Below are 27,916 nucleotides of genomic sequence, written 5' to 3'. Positions count from 1 at the left end.
ATATTCATCATTGCTATGCGCTCCGAGATTCCAATAAATTCTTCTATGGATTTTTCAAGGTATTTTTTTACTATGAAGCCCACTCCATGGTGGCCTGGCGTCGTTCCGATATGGTACAGTAAGAAGTCTGGCTGAGAAATAATTCTTTCTCCCATTCGTCTAACTTCACTGAGACCGACAATGTCCCATTTAATTTGTTTTAATGCATTTGTTAGTTCGATTAGATTCTCTTCATTTTTCAGTGTGAGAACGTTAAGGGCGGCGACGTAATATTTTGTCTCTGTGTTTTTCTGTATTGTTGGAGGGTTGCGGTCTTTATCCCCCACGAGGACCAGTCGGCTTGGGGGAAAATTTATTTTTTCTGTTTGTTTGTTGTCATAGTTAGTTTGAGTTTTCCGTTTTCCGATGAATTGCTATTGTTGATTGGGTGTAGGTTTATTGGTGCAAGAACTCGATCTGGGTCTCATTGCATCAAAGGCATTTTTCCTGTTAACTTTGGCAGAAAACAGAACTTGATGTTTTTTAGGTTGAGTTTTGGAAGGTGATGGTGAGGTCGTTGGTTCTCTTTTTCTTTTATCTGTGTTAGACTCTTTGACTACTAGTTTGTCGTAGATCAAGAAAGCTGTATTCCCCTTTTCTCGTTCTTCCTTTAACTTCGGTAGCAATGCCTTTCTTTTCTCCAAAACTTCCTTCGAGTAATCTTCTGATACATAAATGTTCTTAAATTTCTTTTTATTCTTCATAATTTCATCTTTTCTCCATGAATTTAAAAAAGAACACAGCACCGGCCTTGGTTTATTCTGAACTATATTTTTTCCTAAGCGAAATAATTTGTTTACTTCGGATTGCTCTAAACTTATGTTTAGGTCTTCTTTGAAGGCCGTCTTTATATTTTTAAATAACTCAGATGTCGAGTTTTCTCCCTCTTTTAGTCCGAAAATAATTATGTTGTTACTTTTATTTTCTCTCTTCAAGTTTTCCATTTCTTTTTCTAAATTACTCACTTTTTGTTTTAATTGTTCATTTTCTTCGATAATGGGAGTAAGTTTTTCATCCATCCTATCCAATAAGTTTTTAGTAAGTGATTCAGTTAGTTCAGCTGTTTGTCTCTGCATTTCCGCCTTCATATTGTCAAAAAGTAATTGGAATTGTTCCTCCATATTTTATGCAAAGTATGTGGAATGAAACGTAATAATGACAATATTTTTTTGTGTAATAGCAACACTGGAGTTGTTACCAACATAAGACGACAACAACGTCAGTTACGTTTGACGTTATGTTTTCAATTTGTCAGATTATGAATTTGAATGATCTAACCTCAGATGTTGTGAATTTTCTTCTGCACTTTACTGGATAAATCCTGATAATATCCCGAAGCTTTATTTCTTCTGCGTCCAACAAAGTACTAATTATGTTGTTTATAATAGTGTTGACGGCGCAAACTTATAAGTATTTTTTTTAAAACGATTTGTTTCGAATGGAATCACAGTGATGTTTACAGTACAACGACCGGAACCGGAATCCACAACGACCGGAACCGGAATCCCGATATAACGGAATACGATTAATAGTGAACATAAAAAGTTAACACAACTAACACGTACCTAGTTATAAGTAAAGTGCCACTTACTAAAAACAATAACCCAGTACATTTCAAGGATTTACGACCGGTTAGTATTTTGCCGTGCCTGTCCAAGGTCTTAGAGAAAATAGTCTGTGACCAGCTTAGAAAGTACTTAGAGTCCAACGATATTTTACCTAACCTTCAATCTGGGTTTAGGAAGTATAGAAGTACCACTAGTGCTTTGATCGATGTCGTCGATAACGTACTGGAGGCACAAGATAAAGGAGAAGGTACCATACTAGTCTTATTAGATTACTCACGTGCCTTTGATTCTATTAATATAAAGTTGCTACTCTCAAAACTAACATATTATGGGTTTGATGCGAACACGGTTATGTGGTTTGAAAGTTACCTTACAAATCGCTCACAGGTCGTTAAAATAGGTGGAGATGATGCATGTACTTCTCAGTGTGTCCGGGTTACTAGAGGCGTTCCGCAAGGCTCCATACTCGGTCCACTGCTATTCATTTTGTACACAGCGGATGTCACGAATATCATAAAACATTGTAAATATCATATATATGCTGATGACATACAATTATACATTTCTTTTAAAGTGAGTGAGATGGACGTTGCCTTGACAAAGTTTCAAGAAGATCTAAATAATATTGTTTCATGGTCAAAAACTAACTGCCTCGTTTTAAACCCAAGTAAAAGTAAATACATGATTTTAGGAACCAGGTGCCAAGTTAATGCCATCGCTAGCCAAAAACCAAGTTTGTCAATAAGCGGAGAACAAATAGAAAGGGTTATGGAAGCACGCAATTTAGGTGTAGTCTTTGACGAATCCTTACGTTTTCATAATCACATAATTAATATTTCAAAAAATTGTTTCTATCGTCTTAAATTATTGTACAGAATAAGAAATTATCTTAATGTAAACGTTCGAAAACTATTATGTGAATCGCTGATCCTCTCAAAATTTAATTATGCTAGCACTGTCATAGGTCCCCGGTTATTAGCATCAACTAAAAAAATAATACAGAGGGTACAAAATGCTTGCACTCGCTTTTGTCACAATATTCCACCACGAGCCCATGTCACCCCGTATTTGAACAGCAGTAACACTTTAAAGATGGAGTATCGACGGCAAATACATCTAGCTACACTTTTATTTAACGTAGTTAAGTACAAAGTACCAGCCTATTTGTACAAAAAGCTAAAGTGGTTGTCGGAGTCAAACACGAGTCACTCAACACGGTACAGGAATGTACTGATGGAAGTGCCCCTCCACAGAACTGCAGCATTTAGGGGTAGCTTTAAATTTAGTGCCTCTAAGTGCTGGAATGACTTGCCACCACCGATCCGCAATAGCAACAATGTATTGGGCTTCAAAAACAAACTGAAGTCCTATTTGCTCTGCTTACAAAAAGGTTCTGAGGTCGGGGCTCCAAACACGTGACTCGGTACGGCTCTGGTGATAATTCTATTTGTAGTTGTTTTTTTATTAATTATAATTATGATGTATCGCGTATTAGTATTGTATCTTCTTGTAGAATGTATAATTATTGTCTGTTATGTAAGTAATTATTCTTTATAATATATATATGTTTCCTATCTACTATATTATATTCTTATATATATTATATACATAATTACTTTTATTTTTATTTTTTTCATAATATGTACACTGCCACTGTCAGGTTGTCAATGTGGTGTCCACTGAAAATCAGTGGAGAATCTAAGTGTCTTATATGTCCTAAGATTCTCAAACCACTGAGTGGATATTATCCATTTTGTGCCGTTGTAACTAGTTATAAGTTAATTTTATTTATTTTTTATGTATTAATGTGCATCGGTACAAATAAATGTATTTTCTTTCTTCTTTCTTTCTACTAAAATAACAAATATGTCATTTGCTCAAACATTTAAATGTCACAAGAAAGCCGTAGAGATACAGTATCAAAAAGACGTACCTACATAAAAAATAATGAATACACACGTCGAGAAATGTTGACGGGTACAAATGATGATCTTTTGTAACTTGAGTGTTATCATGTTGCAATTATATGGATTAAGTTATGTGAGATAGCGTTACTTGAATTGTTTTAACATTTACGACAGTTGGAAGTAGGTAGGTACTATTAAGTATTTTGCGATAGTTAGAACTTAGGGTACTGGACGTATGTATTCTGTGGTATTGTAAGAATAGTATTTGCTGATGTTATTTTATTTGACCAAACTGCAGAATTTGGAAAACGTGTAACTTGAAGATGGTCTTTGTTAGTATTAAGTCAGCAAATTGGTTTGAAATTGCAGTTATATATAGTATATATATAAATATTCAGTAAGGAATCGAAAAGAAAAATATCTTATTTTCATTTAGTAGTGATCTAGATAAAGTTTCTTAGATATAAAATAAATTCACAATCTTTTGTTTGAGCTTAATATTCGATATACCTATACCATCCAAAACATAACGCCTCCGAAATGTTTTCCAGTGATATTCTCAAATATATTCGAAAAGCTATTGAAGGACAGGCGTGGTGACCAGTTCCTGGTAACGACATAGTAGGAGATAGAAATGGTCGTCTATATGCTTACATAGAATTGAGATATTCCTATTTTTTATTGGAAGTTTCGTATCGAGATGGTTTTTAGTTGATCTTGGTAGGTATTGATATTGTTGTTGAAAATACCCAATTTTTGTACAAATAATATGTGTTAATATGTTCGGTATTCTCGCGTTGTTTTTAGGCTTTCTAATTATATTATAAGTAGTATGTGTACTTAGTAGGAAGTAAATGTAGTTAATTGTGTTAGTAAGTAGTTATGCAAATTGCCACATCATATTTGCGCTGTTCAAAACTTCAATCCTGCTAACTTACATTGCCAAATATCATTAATTAAAAGTCCATACAAAACATACCGTGATCAGAAATGAAATTGCAACATTTATAAAAGAATGAGGGCACGTCACTTCAAATCATGAATTCGACTTGCGCAGACGCCTACAAAGCCGGGTTAAAGGTTGGTCCTCTTTACAAATGGTACTTGTAATGGATGATTTAGAGTCATCAATTATTGTTCTTTATTACTTAAATATTGAGTTTGTTTCATTTAGTTAAGAAATCATCAAAGAGTAAAAGCTGTTACAACGGTTTTAAACAATGAAGAATCTAAAACACATGAATTTTCTTCTTAAAATGTTATTTTTTCGGTTTTAATTTTTGTTTTTCCTTAGCATAAAACTGTTGGATTAATGTGAATGAAATTCGAAACATTTATTGACTTCGCCTATAATTAAGGTAATTTTCCTTGTTGAATCTTCCGGTATCTCATTTCACTGTTTCATTTCTTTTAATGGTTGTATCCTTGTTGTTATAAAACATTTATAAGTTGTTTTCGTTGAATTAATATTATTCCAATTTTAAATAATGTTTGTGATGTTAGTAGTAAAACGAATTAAGTCCATTGAACACCATTCTTAATTTTATTATTTTATAAACTTAGGCACATTTAAAATAGATATAAACTGTACCTATTGTATATATTTTATTTACTGTACCTATTGTATATTTGTAGATATTTTATTTATTTATTTGGGACACTTTTTAGATATTGAATAAATCTTTAGTCTCTTTTTTTTTGAGATATTATAACACATTGTTACTAATTTAGTTTTTTTAAACGAGCTCCTAAAGAATTACAGAAACAAGTTTAACTCTAAAATCGATACGGCCTCTTAACTATTTACCACGTGTAATAAAAAACAAACATTCTTCCAGTTCGCAAAATGCAAACACGATAATATTTTTCATCATTGAATTTATTAAACTTAATGTACGAGTAATAAAATATTCGCCAATAACGAAGCTTATACTCAATTTATTTGCAAATATAATTAACATCGTTTGTGTCGTACATATGACACGAGCCTTTAATTATTTTTAAAACGCCATTATTTTACGAGATTTTATACTCTGCATTCCGTAAGATGATTTCATTTCTTTATAATTATGATGAGTTGATTATAGTTTGTGTTGTTGAATGATTGAGTTTTAGGTTTAAAGTTCTTTAATATTTATACTGTTTTTTACATAAAGTGAATAATGTTTTATGAGAACACACAACAACAACACAGAACAACTGTCGTTAATGTGTATTAGTTATGCATTATTTTATGATAATATATTTATGCTTAATCAATGATTTATAACTATACCTAATATGTAATGCCTTTCAAAATTCAAATGCCTACTAAAAATGGAGCGATAAAAACTTACTAGTTATTCAGCTCGTGTAGAACTAAACCTACAAAACTAGAGAATCACTTGATAGGGACAGAAGTCGATCAAAGAGGGATTTGCGCTGAGAGCCGAAGACGAAGGGTTGCTACTTGCTAAGTCTCCCGAATTGAATCGCTATTTATTCAGTTCTGCAGGTAAAAATAATATGCACAAATAATCTCGCAATTTGCGGGTAGATATGTTGAAGGTATTGAGTACTTTACGAGGGTAAATATTTTGTCCCTTTTTTGTTATGGATTTATGTTTGTATGTTATTTATTGTTATGTATAACATCTATGTTCGGTACGAAATATACAATCGAATAATCGACACTTTAAAATAAGCTCAAAGTTCCTAGTTTATAGAATACCAAGTGTCTATGATCAGCGGGCCTAAGTTTTGCAATACATACCTATCAATGTAATTAATTGTTCATAAATTGTAAAGCTACAGCTCTTACATCTATTCACGATTACGTAATATAACACCAGTCAAAACTAAACCTTACCCATTACACAATTGATCATATTTTGCAACCCACCCGTTTTTTAATATTCCATCCACAAGATGCATAATATAAATTGGCTCAGCCCTACTTGACGGACTAAATCCTGACTCAGTATCCATGATGCTTCCATTTTCCCGACCGGTCCTGATTTACATAACTATTTTATCCTTATCTTGTTATTCCTGGTACATGCAATCTTGATAATTAAAGATTTATTAACCGCTATTAAAGCTATAGATTATCTTGCGAAATGAGGATTTAATAATGTTTTAAATGAGTTGCCTAGTTCGTTAATGGTGTTTGCTGTAGCTACAGTTATTTTGTATTGCTGTAGGCTGGTTTAGTGTATTTTTAACCGACTTCAAAAAAAAGGAGGAGGTTATCAATTCGGCCGGTATGTTTTTTTTTTTTTTTTTTTTTTTTTATGTATGTACACCGATTACTCCGTGGTTTCTGAACCGATTTACGTGATTCTTTTTTTGTTCGATGCGGGATGGTGTCGAATTGGTCCCATAAAAATTTTATTCGGATAGGCCCAGTAGTTTTTATTTTATGAGCATTTTTGTCTGTATTTGTAAATGTTGCAAGTGCAAGTTTGAAGTCGGTTGTTTTTAACGCAGTTATTGACTTGTTAGATTAATGTATTTACTATACCTACTTAGGTGCGCTGTGTATTGTTGTGATTGGGAAATTCATTCTTTACATTAGTTATTATCGTTACTTTTTGGGTGCTTGAAAAATGTTAAACTAATGTTTATCTCACGTATTTAATCATCTTGGAAGTAGATAGAATGATATTGCTATTTCGGAAAAAATAAAATTAGTTAACCAATTTTGATTATATTTGGTAGGTACGAATGTAGTTTACAGCTTGGAACATCTTCATCCGTGTTGCTTCGTTCTGTATTTTTATTTAAATTATTACGACGCCATTATTCATTCGCTAACCGAAAGCGTTTCGTATATCATTCAGCGATATAATTAATGTGACTCTTTGTAAACAAAATTGTGTAAACAATGCGTTGTGTACAATTTTAATAATAAATTAATGCTTCAACATGGCATCAGCAATGCACTCAATGTCTGTCAGCGGCGTGTTTTTAAACAATCCTCTTCATATATTATGTTAACTAGACAAGCATGGGTGTTTATCTTACATTTAGCGTCGAATAATTCGTTTTTCATTGACATAGAGTCGAAAATTGACCCGCAGCCCAATCAGGTCGAGATTTACCAACATCGGCTTACAATTGCTCAGCAGAATATAGGTCTTATGTAAATTGGTATAAGAGCTGTTTTGTTTTCCAATTTCGAAGTTTCTGGAAATAGACATTCGCTTTTGTTTGCATTGAACAGATGAGAAGCAGCGGGTTTGAGCAGTTTTGTTAACAGTTTTCAAACAATTTTTGGTTCGTTAATCTGTCGTCATTGTATCTTCGTTGTTTATGGTTGGTGAAGTTTAACTTTTACGTCGATTGGCTGTAATACATCATTCTTGTTGCCATGTGGGTGAAATGTTGCTTGGTGGAAAGATGAATTGTGTAAGAATTTAAAGTGATGACAAAATAGCATCCAATTTTTTCACGTCAGTCAAGATCAATTTTCGTTAGAGCAATTTTTAGTATGGCTAAGTAATTAAACCTATGACTTGAACGTGTGAGGAATAAAAAATTCGTTATTTAGAACAAACTTGAATGAAGAACTATTAAGTTACGGCAAACAGTGAAAAAGGTTATACTTAGATTCTATTTTGAACAAAATAAGAAAACCGTCCATTAGAAGATAATGAACTATTTCAATACAGAGCCACGGCCATTTCTATTGTAACAAGAAGTCCATTCACATCAAAGTACCTCACATTACTTGGCGGCGTTTCCTTAAAAACTTTACCACAAAAAGGTTCTCTGAAAGAACCACTTGGAAAGTATGAAATAACGCGCGGCATCCTACCGGAAGTCGGCCGGAAGACGAGTCCAGGGTTTCCCGGAAGTGCTGGAGGGCTGTTCCCGAATTTACCTCAAGAAAATTCATGTGCGAATTATTTATTTTGACCTTCCCGTCCCTGTAATGTGTTTAGCGTTTTTAAGTGGGCGATTTAAATGCTGATTTTTTATTTAAATATATATTTTTTTAATTAATAAATTAATGGTCTTTTTATTTTCTCATGAGTAAACTTGAACATTATCTTTTTCATATGAACTTTGTTTAGAAACGCTTTTGAATCGTCAAAATACGAAAAAAGAAAAAAAAAAGTACTGCTACCTAATTAGGTAGTTAGTTACAGCCTATTTGATAAAGTTATCGAATTATAATTTAGAGCAAATGACATTTACAGTGAAACCTGGTTAAGTGAGACTTCAAGGGACCTGCAATGTCGTTTCACTTATAGAGGTATTCCACTTACCCAGTGTCTCAGATATACAGGTATAAATAAATATCTGTCTCATTTACAGAGGGGTGATAACGATTGTAGCTAACGATTGTAGCTAACGTAAAGCGAAACTAAAACTGAAGGTAATTGAAGCTCAAAATTTGTACTTACGTACTTGGAATTACGTGTGGAATTTGTGGGTGGAATAAGAATGAGTAAACAAACAATGTTATCTCAGTTACAGAGGTTTATGCATATAAAATTTACTCGCTGTCTCAGTTATAGAGGTAACTATAACGATAAATCGAAAGAACAAATCCCAGATATAGAGGTTTACCTCGTCCCACTAACAGAGGTAATTCAGTGCCAAAGTGTTGGGACCTCAGCATGAGTTCCAGTTATGGAGGTTTCTCACTTATCCAGGTCCCACTTAACCAAGTTTCACTGTATTTTGTTACAACGTACCTAATTTATTAAATTTCAAATTGTAATCATAATCTGTAATTTGTTGATATTAACTATTTTATAACAAGTTTCGCAAATAAAATATATGTACTCTAGTGGTAAAACCAATACAATCTAAAACATTTCTACCTACAGAAATTCAGGATTTTTATATACCGCGTCAAACGCAACGTTGGCGGCCAGCCAATGAAACTATTGTATTTCAAACTATTCAAATTTCTACGTTAATAGCTTGATGTTGGTGTTCCGTGCTTTGTAATTAATACTTTAAGATGACGTTGAGAGTGACGTTAAATAAAGAACCAGGTACACTAGGCTACTTGTTGAAAGCGGATAGTGTAGTTTCTTCGTTATTTTATTTTATAAAGGTAATTGGATTGGTGATACTATAGGTAGTTAGTGTTATTGAGAGATTCATTCTTTTGCTTCTGAAGGCAAAGATCAACATCTATGCCTGGGTACCTAAAGAATGTTGTTCCCTTGTATTTGCTTTACCAGATTTTACTGAAGATGTTAAATCAGTAGATGGTTCTATTATATAAATTGCAGTTCAGCAAGAAAGCCGCCAATTGCATTTTATATCCTGCTTTTGTCAAACATTATGTATGTGCACATACATTAAGAATAGTTACCTAGATATTTATTTTTCTAGAATAAATAGATGTACTTATTTAAGTAAGTATTTATTTTTCCTATATTTATCAACACAAAAAAATCACAGATGTATAGTTTACAAGTAGGTACCTTCTTAAGTGGTGGAAGCGCATCTTAAAATAAAAGTGACAGCGCGGCCATTTTGTTTTTTAATATCCCGCCGTGTTCCTGTGACAGCTTTTGACAGTCATAGCCTTTGGTTGATGTATGTAGGTGATTTATGAAAATCGTTTTGTATTCGGAACAAATAAATATAACAGTTTACAGATATTTTTAAAACAGTTGGGATTTATTTGCATGTTTCTATCGATTTTAAATATTTCGTGTACCTATTTTGTATGTTTTATGATACAGTTTGCATTTTATACTTTTTTGCTGTATACTATATATATATATATATATATATATAATCTATATATGCACTAATATTATAAACCTGAAGAGTTTGTTTGTTTGAACGCGCTAATCTCAGGAACTACTGGTCCGATTTGAAAAATTATTTCGGTGTTAGATAGCCCATTTATCGAGGAAGGCTATATATCATCAGCCTAAGACCAACAGGAGCGGAGCAATGCGGCTGAAACCGCAGGGAACAGCTAGTAATTTTATAAAAAAGCTTGTTAAATGTTAGTTACTATATAAATAATAATCAAGCTTAATATTTCGTATCATATAATTAGCAAATTTATAGTAGGATAACAATTATTTAACAAATCAATTTGTTGGAGCTGGTCGTGCACAAAAACTAAATTAAGCCGTTCGATACAGTCATTATTTGTGGCCTTATTTGGTTAGGTATTTACTCCAAGTGAATGGTTTTATTCAGCTTTAATTGTATTTGAGAATGAATATAGTGGTTTCGTTTGTTTGTTTGACGTTATGCAGAAAAATAGTGAACATATTTAAGCCTAAGTTTTATATAGACCAAAAAAAGAAAATAATAGACGTTATCATGTTGATTTAAACCTCAATACAATTCATCTATATTATAAAGCTGAAGAGTATGTTTGTTTGTTTGTTTGAACGCGCTAATCTCGGGAACTACTGGTCCGATTTGAAAAATTCTTTCGGTGTTAGAAAGCCCATTTATCGAGGAAGGCTATAAGCTATATATCATCTCGCTAAGAGGAACAACAGGAGCGGAGTACTGCGGGTAAAACCGCGGAGCACAGCTAGTAATTAATAAAAATAATAATCGCTCTAAAATATTTACTTCCCTTAACTAACCTTGCTCAAATAATAGGTACTATATCTATTATCTACCTACCTAAATATTTATTTTAGATAAATATAACAATAGTAATGTTAGCACCTCATTACTACACTTGTCAATGAAGTTATCTCCTAATGAGAGGGGTGAATGACCTGAGGAGGGAATTTTGCAACCGCGTAAGTGTGACCTCCTTGTGAGCAGGGCTGAGGGATATAATAATAAATTATTTCTTTATTTAATGAGTATTTATTGATAATAGGTATTGTACCTACCTACTAGAATTTTATAAGAGCATCTTTTGCTTTTAACTACCTACGTATTATGGATGAATAATCATTTTTAATGATAGATTAAAAATATAATGCTGTTAGTTATTCAAATTGCGGAACTTATATTCTTTCAAGTTGTACACATAATTCATTATTAAGTAATCTTATAACCATTTTTACTAGAAGAATGGAAACAGTAAGAAATACTCTTACGGACTCGCGTTATCACCAGATTTTTTCCTTCATTCTCTATATGTAACATCACAGCATGCTTTCAGATAGATACGTTACTCATGACGAAATATCGTCCTTTACAAAATACGTGAACTTACCTTAATAAATCGACATTAATAAGAAAAAATGTATAGAAATAACCCAAAACACACTCAACATTAATTAGGTACACGCTTCAAAAACACGGCGATTAGAAAACAATTACATGTAATCCAAAATAAACGCGAACATCCACGATTCATTGGAAGCCCTAACTGAAGCTTTAGCGATATTTTCCATTACGTTGACATCCCTACAGTTCAATATTTGAGTGCTTTCATCGGCTTCATCCCCCCTGCGTGTTTAAGACAGGTCGCGGTAGGGTTGGCACAAAATAATTATAATTTTTTGTAATTTGGATAATTTTTCATCAAGAATGATTTAAGTGATCCTAAGATTTATGTATTTAGTCGATACACGATAATAATGTTTTCTGTACACTTGCTAAATTGCTACCTAAAGATAAGTAATTTCTAATCTTTTTTTTATCACTATAAAGAGTAATCAAATAGATGTATGAAAAATTTCAATCCTTTTGCAGTTAAACACTTACCGTCGACGTTTATTCTGTAAGCACTTGGCACTCAGTTTTGCGTATTGGCACAATTAAATGTCCAATAGAAACTCGTCTGGCAGTGCCAACCCTAACTGTTGCCAGCATATCCTTGTTTTAAGGGAAAAAAGTCCACGATTCAGCCATTCAGTTTTTATTAGATGCATCCTGTCTACGATTGAGGAGTTACGATTATTTTTAATTGGTGTTAGTTTTAGCCGCGGAAGCGATTATGCTGTAGCCGTTAAATTAGATAATTAAATAAATCTGTTCGAGTGATATCTTAATTATTGTTTGTTTTAATTGACTTGTTCACGCTTAATCCTTTAGTTTATTGCTTGTTTTGTGAACACAAATTGTTAAGTTATCGTTAACAATATTATAGTGGTGCGTTATTTGATTCAATCTTTATCTACAGGTAAATTCTTCAGTGTACGTAGATATATTTACGGAAATATAATTCAAGGAAATAAAATAAAAATATGTTTAGTAGAAATCCGTGAAAGGCTTAATTAATCAGTTTATTATTCTATTTTTTGTGTTATTGTTAGCAAAGGATAAATTATTTTATCATCTCTGTTGCACGAGCATAAAAAATATCTTAAGAACTGGCCTTATTTCTTAGCCTTGACCCTTAGAGGGCGATAAAAGTGAATCATATATTAACTGTATCACTATAATAGGTACTAGGTAAAATATTACACGGCTATTTGTTGAATATTCTAGTGGAAATACTGTCTTCTACGAATTGCTTCTATTTTATTTATTTATTCCGTCATTTTGGCTCAATGTTGATATTACTTGAATAATAAAGAAAGTAATTATGTTTCACTGGTGTAAATTTTCTGTGTTGAATGAAAAAAAAACATAAACATGTAGGTACCACCTGCGAAGCCGGAGCGGACCGCTAGTTACCTACTTATAAAATGCCGGAATTAAATATGAAATAAAAAACAACTTTATTGCGTAAATCATCTTTACACATAATACGGTTACATACATTTAAAAAATAATAATACAAACATACAAACTCAACATTATGAAGAAAGTCCTTCCCAGATTTTCGAGAACCTTCCTCGAATATTCTTATATTAAGGTAAAAACAATGCTTACTCATAACTTTATACGCACGTATATTTTGATAAAGATGTGCCTTATCTCTACGAGAGGATGACCACTTCGCTTGATTGTGAGGCTGTTGTTGATATTTTATTTAATAATACTGAGTTATGGCTATCCTGTTTACTTTATACGGTAAGATGACTTTTTCCAAACTATATTGTAAACTGTGCCCCGCGGTTTTACCCGCAGTGCTCCGCTCCTGTTGGTCTTAACATATAAATATGTTAAGATATTATATAGCACATATTCTTTATCGATAAATGGGCTGTATAATAACACCGAAAAATTTTTTAAAATCGGACCAGACTTAGTTCTTGAGAGAGGCGCGTTCACACAAACAACTTCTTCAGCGGTATCTAGTATAGATATTCGATGAACTTATTATCAATTAGGTATGTCAAATGCCTTATTTATAAGGAAAAATAAGTTAAGGCCGAAAGCAAAGCTAGATTTTTATGATAGTGCTTTATTTTTATTCGGGGGCATTGGACCTATAAGTAGTAATAGGAAATAAGTTCAACCAATATTATTATATCATACGGAAAATTAAAAAGCTCAGAACGCAAAAGTAAAACGCACCTTTTACTTACGATAATATATTTATTGGTCGGTAATATAAGTGTCGAAATGTCAAGTTAGATAAGCTTAGGTACAAACCCATAGTGGCAGTTCAACGGCCTAAATCCTAAAACCTTTTAAGGTAATATTTCTCAACGTTGACGCAGGTTCAATTATTGTTTTTCGTCAGTGACGATGGATTCGAGTTTCTTTTATACATTTTTATATTATTTTTTCACTGCTAAAGAGGTGGTTTTTGTATTTTTTGGGAAAAAACCTTTGAGTACCAAATCGTGTCACAATTATTATAAAAATAGAACGTCTAGAAAGCTATACGAACCCTGAATATGGTAAGCCTTTTTATTTTTGCAATATTAAATTTGTGGGAGAAAAGGGCCCGACCTTTATAGAGTTACTAACGTACTAGCTTTGCGACCGCGGCTTTAGGTACCCGTGTTTCGGCTTGATAACGTTCAACATTTATTTACAAGTTGAAGAAAGTAGGTAAGGAAGTTTTTCAATGCAATACCGATTAAAATATATCCCAAAGTAACATGATAGAATACATCATAAAATCATTATTTTTTACGTTAAGCAAAACACGAAAAATCCGTCTACAAATATTCGTCTAAAACGAGAGCACCTGTATTAAACCACAAAATTGATATTTTCGATAAGGCAACTGAGGAACGGCCCTAATCTCCAATCTCGTTGGTAAACAACACTGTTTGTTCCACTCGTACCTGACCCGGGATTTGCCTATAAATTCAAAGCTCTATAACTTTATAAACCCCCGTCTACATTGCTTAGCGCGGTTTAAGTATCTGTTCGCTGGGAGGAATCTTGTTTTGTTGTGTATATTATATCAATTATTGATTAGTAATTTTGGACGTTTATAAATAAACATACTTTTTCTTAAAATTGTATGCAAATGAATGTTATTAATTTCAGGATTTTATTTTCAGGTATGAATTGGCGTTTCGTACTCAATAAATTGAAATTGAAAGAAGATAACGTAAGTTATGATTAATCATTTAATTATTTGTATGTACCTACTTATATCAGTAGGGTTATGTGGTAAGAGCCACATTGAAATTCTACTTTCTCAACACCTGATCTGAATAACTTTTAAAATAAAAAGAAAATGTCGGCTTTTAAATAACCATTAAGAACTGTGAAACATATCCTTAGCATAGTAATTTGAACTAGTTGTTTTGTCACACATAGAAAATAACATTTTAACAGTCCTAATACGTCTATTACTGCGCAGGAGTTTCACACGAGGAGGGAATTAAAACCTCGTCAGAAACGTATTACAACTTACACCTTGCCACCCAGGCTACTCTACCGCCCAGCTAGCGGTATTTCAACCTTATACCGATTACTTTAAGCCTCCAATTTCGGTGACAAATCCCGCATTTCCATGCATTATGTAACTTGAACTCTAAGTGTTTGTTATTAGGGTGGATATTAGTTCGGTAAGGTTTCCCGGAAACATCCCACAGGTTTGATACAAAACAGGTTTAAGCGTTTTTGTTCCATTAAGTTCAAAGATTAAGGTTATGACTGGAGTTGCATCGGACTGGCTTCACCATGACACTTCCATACATTTTCTGTCAGCCTGGTACTTCTATATGAAATTATGGTGTTTTGTTTTTAGATTTAGTGTTTATTAAGGAATAGAAAAGTTTCCAGCTTTCTTATGAGTGAGTAGGTTGGAATGTTCTACAGTTATGGAATTCTTGGCAGTAATTTATTATTATCTGTGTTATGTTTATAGGTAGGTAATATAAATTCTGCGTTCTCTGCGTTCTAACTTCTAAATAGGTACATACATACAATGTACTAGGTACCTACTTACTTACTGGTTATACTGAATTTTAATCTCTCAGAAGGTTACAGTTGATTCGAAATGAATTGATTTCAATAAAATTAAGCAATGGTTAATAAATACTCTTGCAATATATTTAAAATGTAGGAACCCACTTATTAAGTACGCTTAAAATTATGATAACAGTCTAAAAGCTATCCACTTATATTTTCCATGGAATTATACCCACTAGATGTTAATGTTTAATAAATAATAAACACATACCTTTCGTTCCGGCTTTGGCTTCAATGTCTCAATCTTATAAGAATGTGTCCCCCATTACATTTCACGGTTTTTAATTTTGAATTATTATTACACCTTAATGCGTGTGTGAATAAGTTTCGTTTTAACGAATAGAAATAGTTAATTGGCTTTGAAATATTTGCTTGTGGTCTGGTACAGAAAAATTTATAATGCTTACAATATCTAGATAATGAAATTAGTAAGTAGGTATATATATATATTCCTAAAAGTCAATAAATTTTATTTCTTAATATTTATAAGTTATTGGATGAGAAAGTAAAGTGAAGTCCCGTGTCCCCGTAGTGGGGTAAGGGGCAGATGCATTATGCATACATCTGTTTCACTGATCGATTTTCTTTAGGGACAAGTAGGTGATCAGCCTTCTGTGTCCTACCAGACCGAGACATTTTTTTTTTCTTCGTCTCCACCGGGAATCGAACCCAGGACCGCTCGGTTCTACGCTCACGCGTCAACCACTGTACCAAGGAGGATTGGATGAGACCTAGATACTAAAATTAATTATCTGAACAACAGTTTAGGTAAACTTTCTACAGTTTAGGTAATCTTTCTACTTCCTAAATAAATCTAAATTAAAGCACGATAATGATACAAAGTGTTTAATATAAGCTAAAGGGTCTAAATAGTAGACCCTAAGCTGGCGTTACTCCGTCACGTCCATCGACTTTTTATTTGATGGCTCTGTGACCATGGTTTATGGTAAACCGGGAATTTGGTAACAATTTGTAACATATTTTGTGAAGATTTGTAGACATTTCAACAAAAAATTATAAATTTTCTTTTATCTTAAAAAATAATAAAATTCGATTTCTTTAAAATATACGTTACTTTGCATAACTTAAACATATCGTTTTATTAGTTTATGTACCTATCTATAATATTTTACGAGACAAACACAAAACAATTAATTTTAAATTGCGTGATGAAACAAAAAATGTCCTCCTAAACTTACCAATAACAAAATTTCAACTCCGTTCTCGCCAAACTTATTAAAACCGTCCAATTCTCTTCCATTATCACAAAATAAAGCATAAAAATTCAAATTCGAGGACATTCCGAACCGATGGTCGCCATACAATTAAACTAAGGTCTCGGTTTACGGCGAAGCGAGGGTTTTGAATTCATACAACCTACTTGGGATCTTAACAACTTTGTCTTGACCGTTATTTCGGAGATATGAAGATTAGAAGTTTTTGTACTTTACAAACCGAATGTTTTACATATCGAACATAGTTTTAATATTATTCTCAGTCTTGCTTCTTGCTTTTTATTATAATAATGCATTTCTTTAAGGTCGAGTAACAAATTAGGTATTTTGTAAATTCTAGCGTTTTTTTCTACTAGATATACCTACGTAGTAACATGTTTGTTGAGCAAGTATACCTAAGCGACAAAATTATACCAAAACTAAAAAAATATACCCATATAAAAGATTACATAAGTCTAAACCAAAATACGTTGGTCAAAGCAAATCTGCCCCAATTTAGGGCTTCTTAAACTATAAAGATCTCGTTAACAAACATAAGAAGTTAAACTCATCAGATATCATAACCATGCATCATTAGCCAGTTTATTGGAAAATTAACTAGCCCATGTCGTATAATCCAGTGGGATGGATTTAGGATGATTATCAGTATAATTCAATTTCCTACCGCGATCTACTGCTCATGACACTAGGCTCTATCTAGATAGATTAAATGCTAATCATGCATTTGAATTATAGTTAATTATGTGGGCTAGCTTCTTGTTCTTGTAAGCAAATAAAAATAAATATACCTACCTACAGATTGGGAATTATTGGCCGAGCAAGTCATAAAGCAAACAAACGCTAAGAAATATTAAATGACTATAATTTTTTAGTAGTTTAAAACAGATACCCATATCTTTTTTTAAGTGGGGAAATACCAATAATACCTAATACATAATTGATAATTGGAAACTGACTAGGCAGTTACCTACCTACTGTATTAAAAGCTATTAGTTATTAATTCTAAATAACTAATAGATGAACATCAGAATTTGGCCGTATTACACCCCTGAACATTTAATACCTATAGACTTTGCGAGTGACAAATCCCCTTACACCAAAACATAATGTTAAACACTCGGACAAGGCATAGCATGTTTTATGTGTTATCAGCATATTAACATATATAACCCATTTACTTGTATTATACAAACATATGTCGAATTAACATAAGTTCGGCGTAAAACAGACTATATTTTCACTAAGAACGTACTAAAATTAACATATTTCTAATACTTATTAAGATATATGGGATACCTTAATTGAAGATTTAAAAAGAATGTGAGCTTTTAGAGAAATATTCCAATAAAATTATGAGAATTCTGATAAATTACTTTATCTTATGCTTATTCGTTTTGATAATTAATTGTGTAACGACATTTATTTGTTTCTCAAAAAATTCTTATCCTTTTCTAAGAGATTTTTTATCGTAAAGCCGATTCAAACCTGAAGCTTTTTATCTTCTTTTGCTATTATATTGCGTTTATCTCTTTGTTTTCATTTTATTAAATAAATATATCTAAAATTGTGACTATACACAATATAAAAGCTTCTTAAACCTTAAAATTATAAAGATTTGCTTAAGAAGCAAAAGGCAAAACAATAAATTCGAAAAAACTTTACTATTTCTAGACATCTAATTAATAAATACAATAAGCATTCCAACATCCACGTGCAATAATCAACATCTAATAAGGACGATGTTAACAAAACTGATAATAAAAAACTTGGCAAACTCGTCTTTTACAAAGCTTTTAAATTAATTAAACACCTAAGCGCTTTTTGCGAGTTTTTCAGCATTCTTTTAGAACAACTGCTGTATATAAACAAAAGGAACTATGGCGATGGAAGTGCTGACAGGTTGTGGAGCTAGTGTTAGCGGGAAATACATTATTATAGGTTAAGGGTTTTTCCACCAATATTATGCGAGGATGTGTAGCGAGGAATGTTTGTAAACAACCAATAGTATCGCTTCAAACTTCAAACTATATGAAGCGATATGATTGGTTTATACAAACACATTCTTCGCCACACATCCTCGCACATTATTGGTGCAAAAGCACTCTTAATTCTATTTATAAAATGTAATTTATAGTACCAATTCAATTCTTATAGGAAGTAACCTAACCATCCAATAATACCTACTATATTTGTTCTTTTTTGTGATAAGCAGTGGCTAAAACGACGACTTGTTTATTTAAAGAAGAACTTGTTCCTTTTATCCAAAATTTTAATACATAGTGAACAACTCATTCGAACACTTATAGTTACGATAAGATGCTAGCAAAAAAAAAATAATAAAATAAGTACCTACCTACTGACCAAAAGAGCATGTTTCTGATAATATCAAAACACCATTAAGATATTTATCTATAAGGTTCTGTTATTGTAATGCAATACAATCGTAAAATATCACAATTTTCTGATAAGGTCCATCATACATATTGAATACAAAAATCTAGTAACATATAACGTTGAAAATTGCATATCCAAATCATGTATAACACATATAAAATAATACTGCAAGTCACAATCCGCTGTCAGACAAACTGCAACCTTATCGAAAATTTTAAGTGTTCCCGAGTAAAGTAGAGAAGCTAAGTGTTGCTATAAATCTGTAGACTGTACGTAGAAAAACATCCTGCCGTTGTTGCCAGAAATTGATGCGAACGCTAAAACTTTATTATTATATAGGGATATTTCTTATATATAGGTATTATATATTAAACCTGCTACGCGAAATACTATTATTTATTTCTTAATGTAATATGATATTCGAATAGCGGGTAATACACTCAAAATAATGTTCTTTTTTTAGCTATAACATTGTAACATGTATTATATCCATATACTTACTTGAGTCATTCTTGATCTTTGAATACAAAATCATTCATATTATTAAATTAAAGATATAAGTAGGTAGATACTTTCTTTGATTAGCAAACATAAATCAATAATTATTAATTACTAAACTTCGTTTGTAGGTTCAAAAAGAGACAACACATAAGTAATTTAAACTATCGTCTATACATTCTAGGCCTCTAAAAGCTCACTAAAATAGTACCTAAACACACAGTAACAGTTCTTTCTCAAGTTTGAGTATGATTAGGTGAAGCAGTCTACAGAATTCAGAGCGTAAAGTCTCGGTTATCTAAGACCTACATTCCGAGGTGCTTTAGTATTCATCGTTCACCCGAAGCATTTTAGTCTGGTTCTGTTTGAATGGATTTAACCAGGTAAAGAATTATTTGAACTGTCGCTTGTGGAATTCTAACGATTTTATGAAGTAGAATTATTTTTTCGTTGCAAAATTACTTTTGGAGAAATAGGATATGGTGTCAGTTATATTTGACAGGCTAGGTCAAATTGTACCCTTCTTATGGCTTTAGCATGTTCCAATATTGAGAAACGGCTTCGAATAAAATTTATTTATTAACTAGCTGTGCTGTGTGGTTTTACCCGCATCGCTTCGCTCCTGTTGGTCTTAGCGTGATGATATATAGCCTATAGCCTTCCTCGATAAATGGGCTATCTAACATCGAAATAATTTTTCAAATCGGACCAGTAGTTTCTGAGATTAGCGCGTTCAAACAAACAAACTCTTCAGCTTTATAATATTAAGTATAGATTATTTATATCCAAACCGATAGATTGGATGTAAATACTAGTACATATTAATATTTAAACTAATAACAAATAAGTTAAACCACCTATTCGGGACTGCTGTAACAAATTTACCTAAAATGATAGGCATTATTATATATGTGATATCTCAGATCTAAAGGCAATTCTGCGCATAATTTAAAAAGCTTAAAGGATAAACGTATTGTAAGGAATTACATTTAACCACACAAATATACGAAATTAATATGTTATGATTAATTTTCCGACGAATCGGAATAAAATGAATACGCTTTGGTTATTAATTTCTGATTAAAATCGTAAGTACTTAATAGAATTTAAGAGCATACCAGATTTTTTTCATCTACAAAGATTAATATGGAATACTCTATATTAAAGATTAATAAAGACCTTATTCATTGTAATTTTCAAAATCAATGTACATAAGGTTTTATTTTATTGTTTTATTTAAATGGAAGAAGGTTTTGATACCTACCTATAGGTTGGCATTTGGCACTTTACTCAAAAATGGTTTTAAACTTTAAATAAATAATTAGTGCTTGCTACTTAGCTTTAAGATGAAATAGTCATACTAATAGATGTCCTTAAAAAAATCTCAAAAAGTTAACATTTGTCAAATATAACAAAAATGCACCAATATTGCTTCATAAAATTCGCACGAATGTTTTCAAATATATCATTTGTACTACAAAAGGGTCTTAAATCAGGAAAAAACGCTTATTGAGAAACTTTGCGAGATAGTTTCTCGAACATTCGAAGGTAATAGTGTTTCGGAGTTTTATAGCTCTCTCGGACGTATCGCCAACTTCGCCGATTTGCAGATTAAAAATGATTCTAGAACTTTCTTTGTTTACTATTTTTTCTTCTGCTTAATTGTTAAAAGTAACGATTACTAATACAATATTCTTAAATATTTCAAATTTTATCAGATTTTTCATTAAATATCTATTAATATATAAATGAAGTCCCTAGAAATGTAATATTTATTGATTATGAAAAATTTAATAAAGTATCTTCGCATAGAATAGAATATAGGTATGTACATACTTCAAATAATTAAACCTTCCTTATTTGAAGCATGTAATAATAGTCAAATCAGTAATAACGCTCTTTGTGGTTCGATAAACAACTACACAAACTTTCACTTAATAATATTAGTATTTTGACGCCGCTCGTTTGTCAAATTCAATGTGAATATGATTAATTATTACATTGTTTCATCAACACACGCCATATATACGTAACTATTATTTGTTTTAATCTAATTACCATAAACTAGCTTTCAATCTGCGGCTTCGCCCGCGTTTTCAAAGAAAAACCCGCATAGTTCCCGTTCCCGTGGGATTTCCGGGATAAAACCTATCCTATTTGTTAATCCAAGTTACCCTCTATATGTGTGCTAAATTTCATTGTTATCGGTTCAGTAGTATTTGCGTGGGAGGTAACAAATATACATACATACACATAAATCCATTATCACAAACTTTCGCATTTATAATATTAGTAGCAATAGGAATTATTAGGACAATATTTTAACAAGCCTAGAATTTAGACATGCTTTACCTGTCAAAAGGTTCTAACAAAGATCTTATCTTTTTTATTAAAAGCACAAAATTATACTTATAATTTTTTTGCATAATAATCACGTTTGCGTCAACCATATTTCTCGGTACCACGAAATAAAAAGTTGTCCGTATTTAAGCAAAAAGGAACCACCCAGCAAAAACGCACTTCTGAGATATCAAAGGATTTACAAAAACATTTGCAGCTCTGTTAGATGAAGTAAAATTAAAATTTATTTTATTTAAATTCATTGATAAATTACTTATTTAAGTATGTGTATATAAATTTGCTCTGAATATTCTTAAACTTTCTAGATAATTAAGAAAATGTGCATGTGGTTCCTTTTAACATTTATCAATTGATAGGTTTTCTCTTATACAAAAAGGAACCACATCCCAGGGATTTAATGATATAAATGAAACTATGTATTTATAATATCGTAATTAAAGCTTTAATTAATAAAATATATAAAATAATACTTATATAGGACGTTTATTCGACGATATCATCAAATTGGATTTAGAAATCCACCGTGTCTAGTCCATTTATGTGGTCTTCTATTGCATCATCACTAATGAGACCGTTATAAAAACTGTGCATCTTGTGGAATGAGATGTAATATGGACTGAATATCGCTAGAAGGTGAAGAAAGCTTCTCCAGAGGCAGCGACGTATAAGGTTCTTCGTTATCTTCTGTAATAAAAAGAAAAAAGCTTTAAATCAAAATAATAAAGCCGCGTGACTTTTATACGTAGGTAGGTATATATGGCGACAGCAAAATATTATTAGTTCTTATAAAGCCGTGCCCCTACTAGACGACTAAGTATGTTGTATGTACATGCGCCATGTACAAAAAACTGGCTAAGTGCGAGTCGGACTCGCGCAACGAAGAGTTCCGTACCATTATCTATAAAAACGCCAAAAAAATCACGGCTTATTGTATGGGAGCTTCTTAAATATTTATTAAGCTATTGCATAGCTTCTATCGCGGGCCTTGAGCGCGGGGACCGAATCGAGAAATTCCGTTACGAAAAAACCTCACGCTCTCCACTCCGACGGGCTTGGAGGTGTGGCTTGAAGGCATGCTATGCAATAGCTTTACCGCGGCAGTCCCCGAGTGCCACACGTCTTTTTTTATTCTGTTTTTTAGTATTTGTTGTTACAGCGGCTTCAGAAATACATCATATGAAATTTCGACTATCTAACTGTCACGGTTCATGAGACAGAGGGATAGACAGACGGACAGCGGAGTCTTAGTAATAGGGTCTCGTTTTACCCTTTGGGTACGGAACCCTAAAAATCATACGCAACAGTGGCAACCCTAGCAAAAAATTAAATAAACTTGTTAAAATTTTGAATTTCGCAGGCTAGGGCCTTGTTCCGGTCAAAACAGTAGCCGCGCGAGTTTTAAAATCAAACAAATAATTATATGCGCTGAATGATGTGGCTGAATGTACTGTACTGAATCTGAATCTAAACGTATTTTACCAAAATAGTAGGTAGGTACCTAGATCGACAGTTATTTTTAAAACAGGGTTTAGACTTTAGTAGTTTCATCTCACAATGACAGATGAATCGTAACAAAATGATCTCTTAATTCGACTCGCCGCGCCTTCGTGAACAACGACATTGTCGCTAAAATACGTAAATCCACAGAGGATTCCTCTTGTACTTACTTAATGAACTATCTTCTTAAAATCACACCACAATCGGGAATGAATCAAAAGTGGATAAAGCGTACCTGCATCTCAGATTCAATAAGTACTTAAATGCATTAAATAAAACTACTTACCCGTTGTATCTTCATTATTATCTTCGGTGTTCGTCTCCAATGCTTTTCTTACCAATTGCTTGCTTATTTATTTATTACTAAACATTTTCACATTTAATTGTAAAGGTAATTAACAAAAACAATAGAACTTACTTCGCGGAGGAAAAAAACACCGTCACGTATTCGAACTACTTCGCTGAATGTCACCTATATTGACAGATGTTCGACGTTTTACTTAAAAAATTGGAGTTTTGCACTTAAGTAATGAAATACGTTGTTTAAAGATGAGAAGCATTGTAACAAGTCAAGGCATTTGGTTCCATATAGCGATGATGGGTTTCAGAATGTTTTACAATATTTATTTATGCATAATAGAACCGAATGCTTGTGGTTTTATTTTGCAATAAAAAATTACAATTAAATTATGTATTTATTTTACGCATAACCATACCACAGAAACCTGGTTCCATTTTGTGTATTAAAAATAATTGTTATTAAAAGAAATATGTGTAATGTATAATGGTACCAAGTAGGTGTGGATCTGTTTTGTATAAAATGACATGATAGTAATATCGTTTATTTGTTTGAACAAAGCAGTCCCGTGGTGCTGTGGTTCGGTTTTGCTTAATATGGTATTATTCGTTGTTGCTGGTGGTTCCTTTCTGCTTTTAGTATACCTTGTTTCCAACGTAAAAATCATGTGGTTCTTGTTTGTATAAGAATTCAGACCACTTTTGAATGAGTATTCTTCAATAAAAGTAAAAAACGAAATTTGTCGAGTGGTTCCATTTTGCATAAATACGGACAGTTATATCTCATCATTAGTTTATACAGCAAATGATATATGAGTCAATTTATTACAATCGCCCTCCGTAATATATTCGGAATTAATATTAAAATACATCACTATTTGTAATTTGTTTTGACTAAAATTCAAGTGGCAGACATTATATCATTTGATTGTTAAATCTTCGAATGAATAATTGTTGTAATTTTTCTCGAGAGACGTATAAATGAAAGTCAAATATATTTTGTATATATAATTTCAAAATATGTATGAATATGTTTATTACCAGTCTGCTACAGAAGGAGGGTTATATTTTTCGAGTGTATTTCTTTCGCTTGCCACAGAGCCTAAATGGCTTGTAGTATTTTCATTTTTATGTAAATGGTTTCAATTGATTCGTCTTAGTTGTGAGAGTGACACTGGATAGGTACATCAACAAAAAAAAAAATGGCACCAGAAAATAATTAATAGTAAACAATGCAAGTTTTTGTTTTTATATCTTGTTAAAGATGTTGCTTTTGTATGAAGGAAAAGCGGAATGTGGAAAGTTGTCCCTCAAAGGATAAAACAAAGCTTGGCTTTAGGTATCCTAAGAACAACGTTGTTTGTTACTAAGTTAGAGCGGGGGCACACGATGCGTTGCGGCGGCGGTGCGGCGCCGGAGCGGTGTCGCTGCGTCGTCTTACATAGAAATATCTGTGGCATGTCACACGATGCGCTCCGGCGCCGCACCGGACTTGTAACCACCAAGACGAGGCGGGGAGGGGTGAATGCGGTGCGACGTCGGAGCGGCACCGCTCAGTTGTTTTGCGTCACAAGAAAGGACACGCTGTGCAACGCTGCTACGACGCCGCTGCGACAGAACAACGTTACGGCGCCGCACCACTCGTGTGCCCACTGACACGGTGAAATCTTTGCGGTGCGGCGCCGCAACGCATCGTGTGCCCGCGCCCTAACGTACTGTAATAGGATTTGCTTGAGCTCATTATCTGATACGACAAACGCGGTCAAATAAACGTACAGGCTTACATTTCATATTATATATATTGAGATATGAGACGACTATATATATAGAAAATAAATCCGCAAATGTGGGACACATTTGAAGTATTTTTTTGCCAATGAATAACATGTGACATCATATTTTATGTGTATAGTTTTAAACTTTAAACAGCGTAATTTTTACTAGACCAGTTTCAGTTTTTGGACTTTTTTATACATGTTGCATACAATTTGGATTACAGAATATTCCTGTAGTTTTTAGTTAGTTATAGGTATGCCAATCAGTAGCAAAAGATAAAATACCTACTTAGAGCATCATTCACTTTCAGTACTTTAACTATTGATATATGAAGTATCACTTTGTCCATAATAACATAAATATATATAAGCTACTAGTACTACTATAATTACTTGTATTAGCCATGCTAATCGTGTATAACAAATATATTTCGAAATACGTACTTAACAAATAGGTACCATAGAGCCCGCATACGTCTGCACAAAATTACTGTAATTTTAGTAAATGACTATAAAGCTTCTCTTTTCCATATTTCTTAATACCTATAGTAAAATATATTTTTGCTTATATTGCAATTTGTTCAGAATGCTTCCCGATAAAAATAACTATCGATGAATTAAACTTCTAAGAAATCACGTCCTTTAGATTATCTGTATGGAATAATAATAAAGGCTAAACAAATAAATATCCAGTAAGATAACATGCAAGTCTATATAATATCGATTTCTGCATAAAACCAATGCTTGTAGGTGTATCTTGGCAATACTAAGAAAGCAGTTAACCTTTAATTCATAGAAATTTCAATATAATGATAGCTTCTTGTATTTATTATAATAAATGTTATTTATCTTATGAAGTATGTATTGACGGGAAAAAGTATTAGATCAAAGAGATGAATATTTAAGATATGTACTTATATTAAAAGAATTTTTTGATGTTTAAAATATAATTTTTGCTCTCTCATTAGTTGTAGAAATACAATGTAGATATGTTTCTAAGTAAGTATTTAATAGAATTAATTTATACTGACTTTAGTAATTTTAAAGCAGAGGTCAGACACCTTTCGATACCTAGTATTTAGAATTGATCGTAAAATAATTTAAAAGCTTAATTATTTCGACTGAAGAAAGTTTGTAAATAATACATTCGTTAAGTTTAATTGTAGCTATAAGTATTAGAATTTTATCGTCTGTACGTACATAAAGTTTGACTATAAAAATAACGTCGATTAATAAAGTTTATGTGGCTAATTATAATGTGTATTTTTATTGTAACGTGAGTAAGGTATGGGGTACGTTATAGCAGTGTGCTCGAGTCATATTCTCAGATTTTATTATACTTTTACGTACTACGTAACGTTAAATTTTATAGGTTCTTTGATTTATGCTGGGAATTGTAACGGTATGGAAGATATGATTGGATGTAGATGTTGTGATAACTACTTAATGTAAACAAGATTTTTATAAAGGTATAGATGTTCGCTTACCTATCTGACGTTCTTGTGGTTGGGATTTTATCGATGTTAATGATATAAATCGATATTGATGTATTAATTACGAACTCTTATGCATAAACAAAGATATTATATAAACAATTTAAAATATTTGACTTAATCTGCAAATGATGAATTAATTTAGTTCTGTTTCAGTAGATTCAGAGATATAACATAGTAATAACAACAAAAATTCCTCTACTTTTTAAAAAGATTTCACGCGAGAAACATTAATTTGAACTAGTATTTACCATCTTATATGAAATATCAAATAATATTCAATCTAATACCCACATTCAATGCATTTAAATCGTATTTGCTTACCTGCACCATGCATCTAAGTAATTTCAAGTTGCTCTTAGTGAAATTCATTTCAATAAGTATACGATAGCTTTAGATGTACCTACACAAATTCATGACTTACTGATAAAGTCACTGGCCTATTTAACTATCACTTTATTAAATCTGTCAGATAAAATGACAAATAATGCTGAACAGAACTAAGAAAACGGGATATATCTATTCAAAAAAAGATAGGTTGGTAAATATTATACCTACTAATTATATATATACATACTAAAATAAAATACTCTCCAAATCATTATTTTACTTGCAAAAAATATTTTCAACACGACTCTAAAT

General features: G+C 32.2%; 2 protein-coding genes across 4 annotated transcripts in view; one reads left to right on the top strand and one right to left on the bottom strand.

Moving 5' to 3' along the window:
• Positions 1-27,916, top strand: part of Cirl (Calcium-independent receptor for alpha-latrotoxin) — a 270,668-nt gene that overhangs the window by 16,852 nt on the left and 225,900 nt on the right. The window lies entirely within an intron of this gene.
• Positions 406-1,387, bottom strand: LOC149477668 (uncharacterized). The gene has a single exon (XM_089710389.1). It carries the CDS (start codon positions 1,158-1,160, stop codon positions 414-416), a length of 747 nt encoding a protein of 248 aa, XP_089566515.1. The 5' UTR covers positions 1,161-1,387; the 3' UTR covers positions 406-413.

The sequence above is a fragment of the Colias philodice genome, chromosome 24, assembly GCF_061535455.1.
Source record: "Colias philodice isolate Cphi_HAF_F1 chromosome 24, ilColPhil1 Martin Lab GWU primary, whole genome shotgun sequence".
Taxonomy (NCBI): Eukaryota; Metazoa; Arthropoda; class Insecta; order Lepidoptera; family Pieridae; genus Colias; species Colias philodice.
Note: the sequence above shows the minus strand (reverse complement) of the source record. Positions and strands in the feature narration are given on the sequence as shown.

Bases quoted from the DNA above. Each gene is read 5' to 3' on its own strand.
- LOC149477668 (XM_089710389.1), bottom strand. From the start codon at position 1,160: ATGGAGGAACAATTCCAATTACTTTTTGACAATATGAAGGCGGAAATG.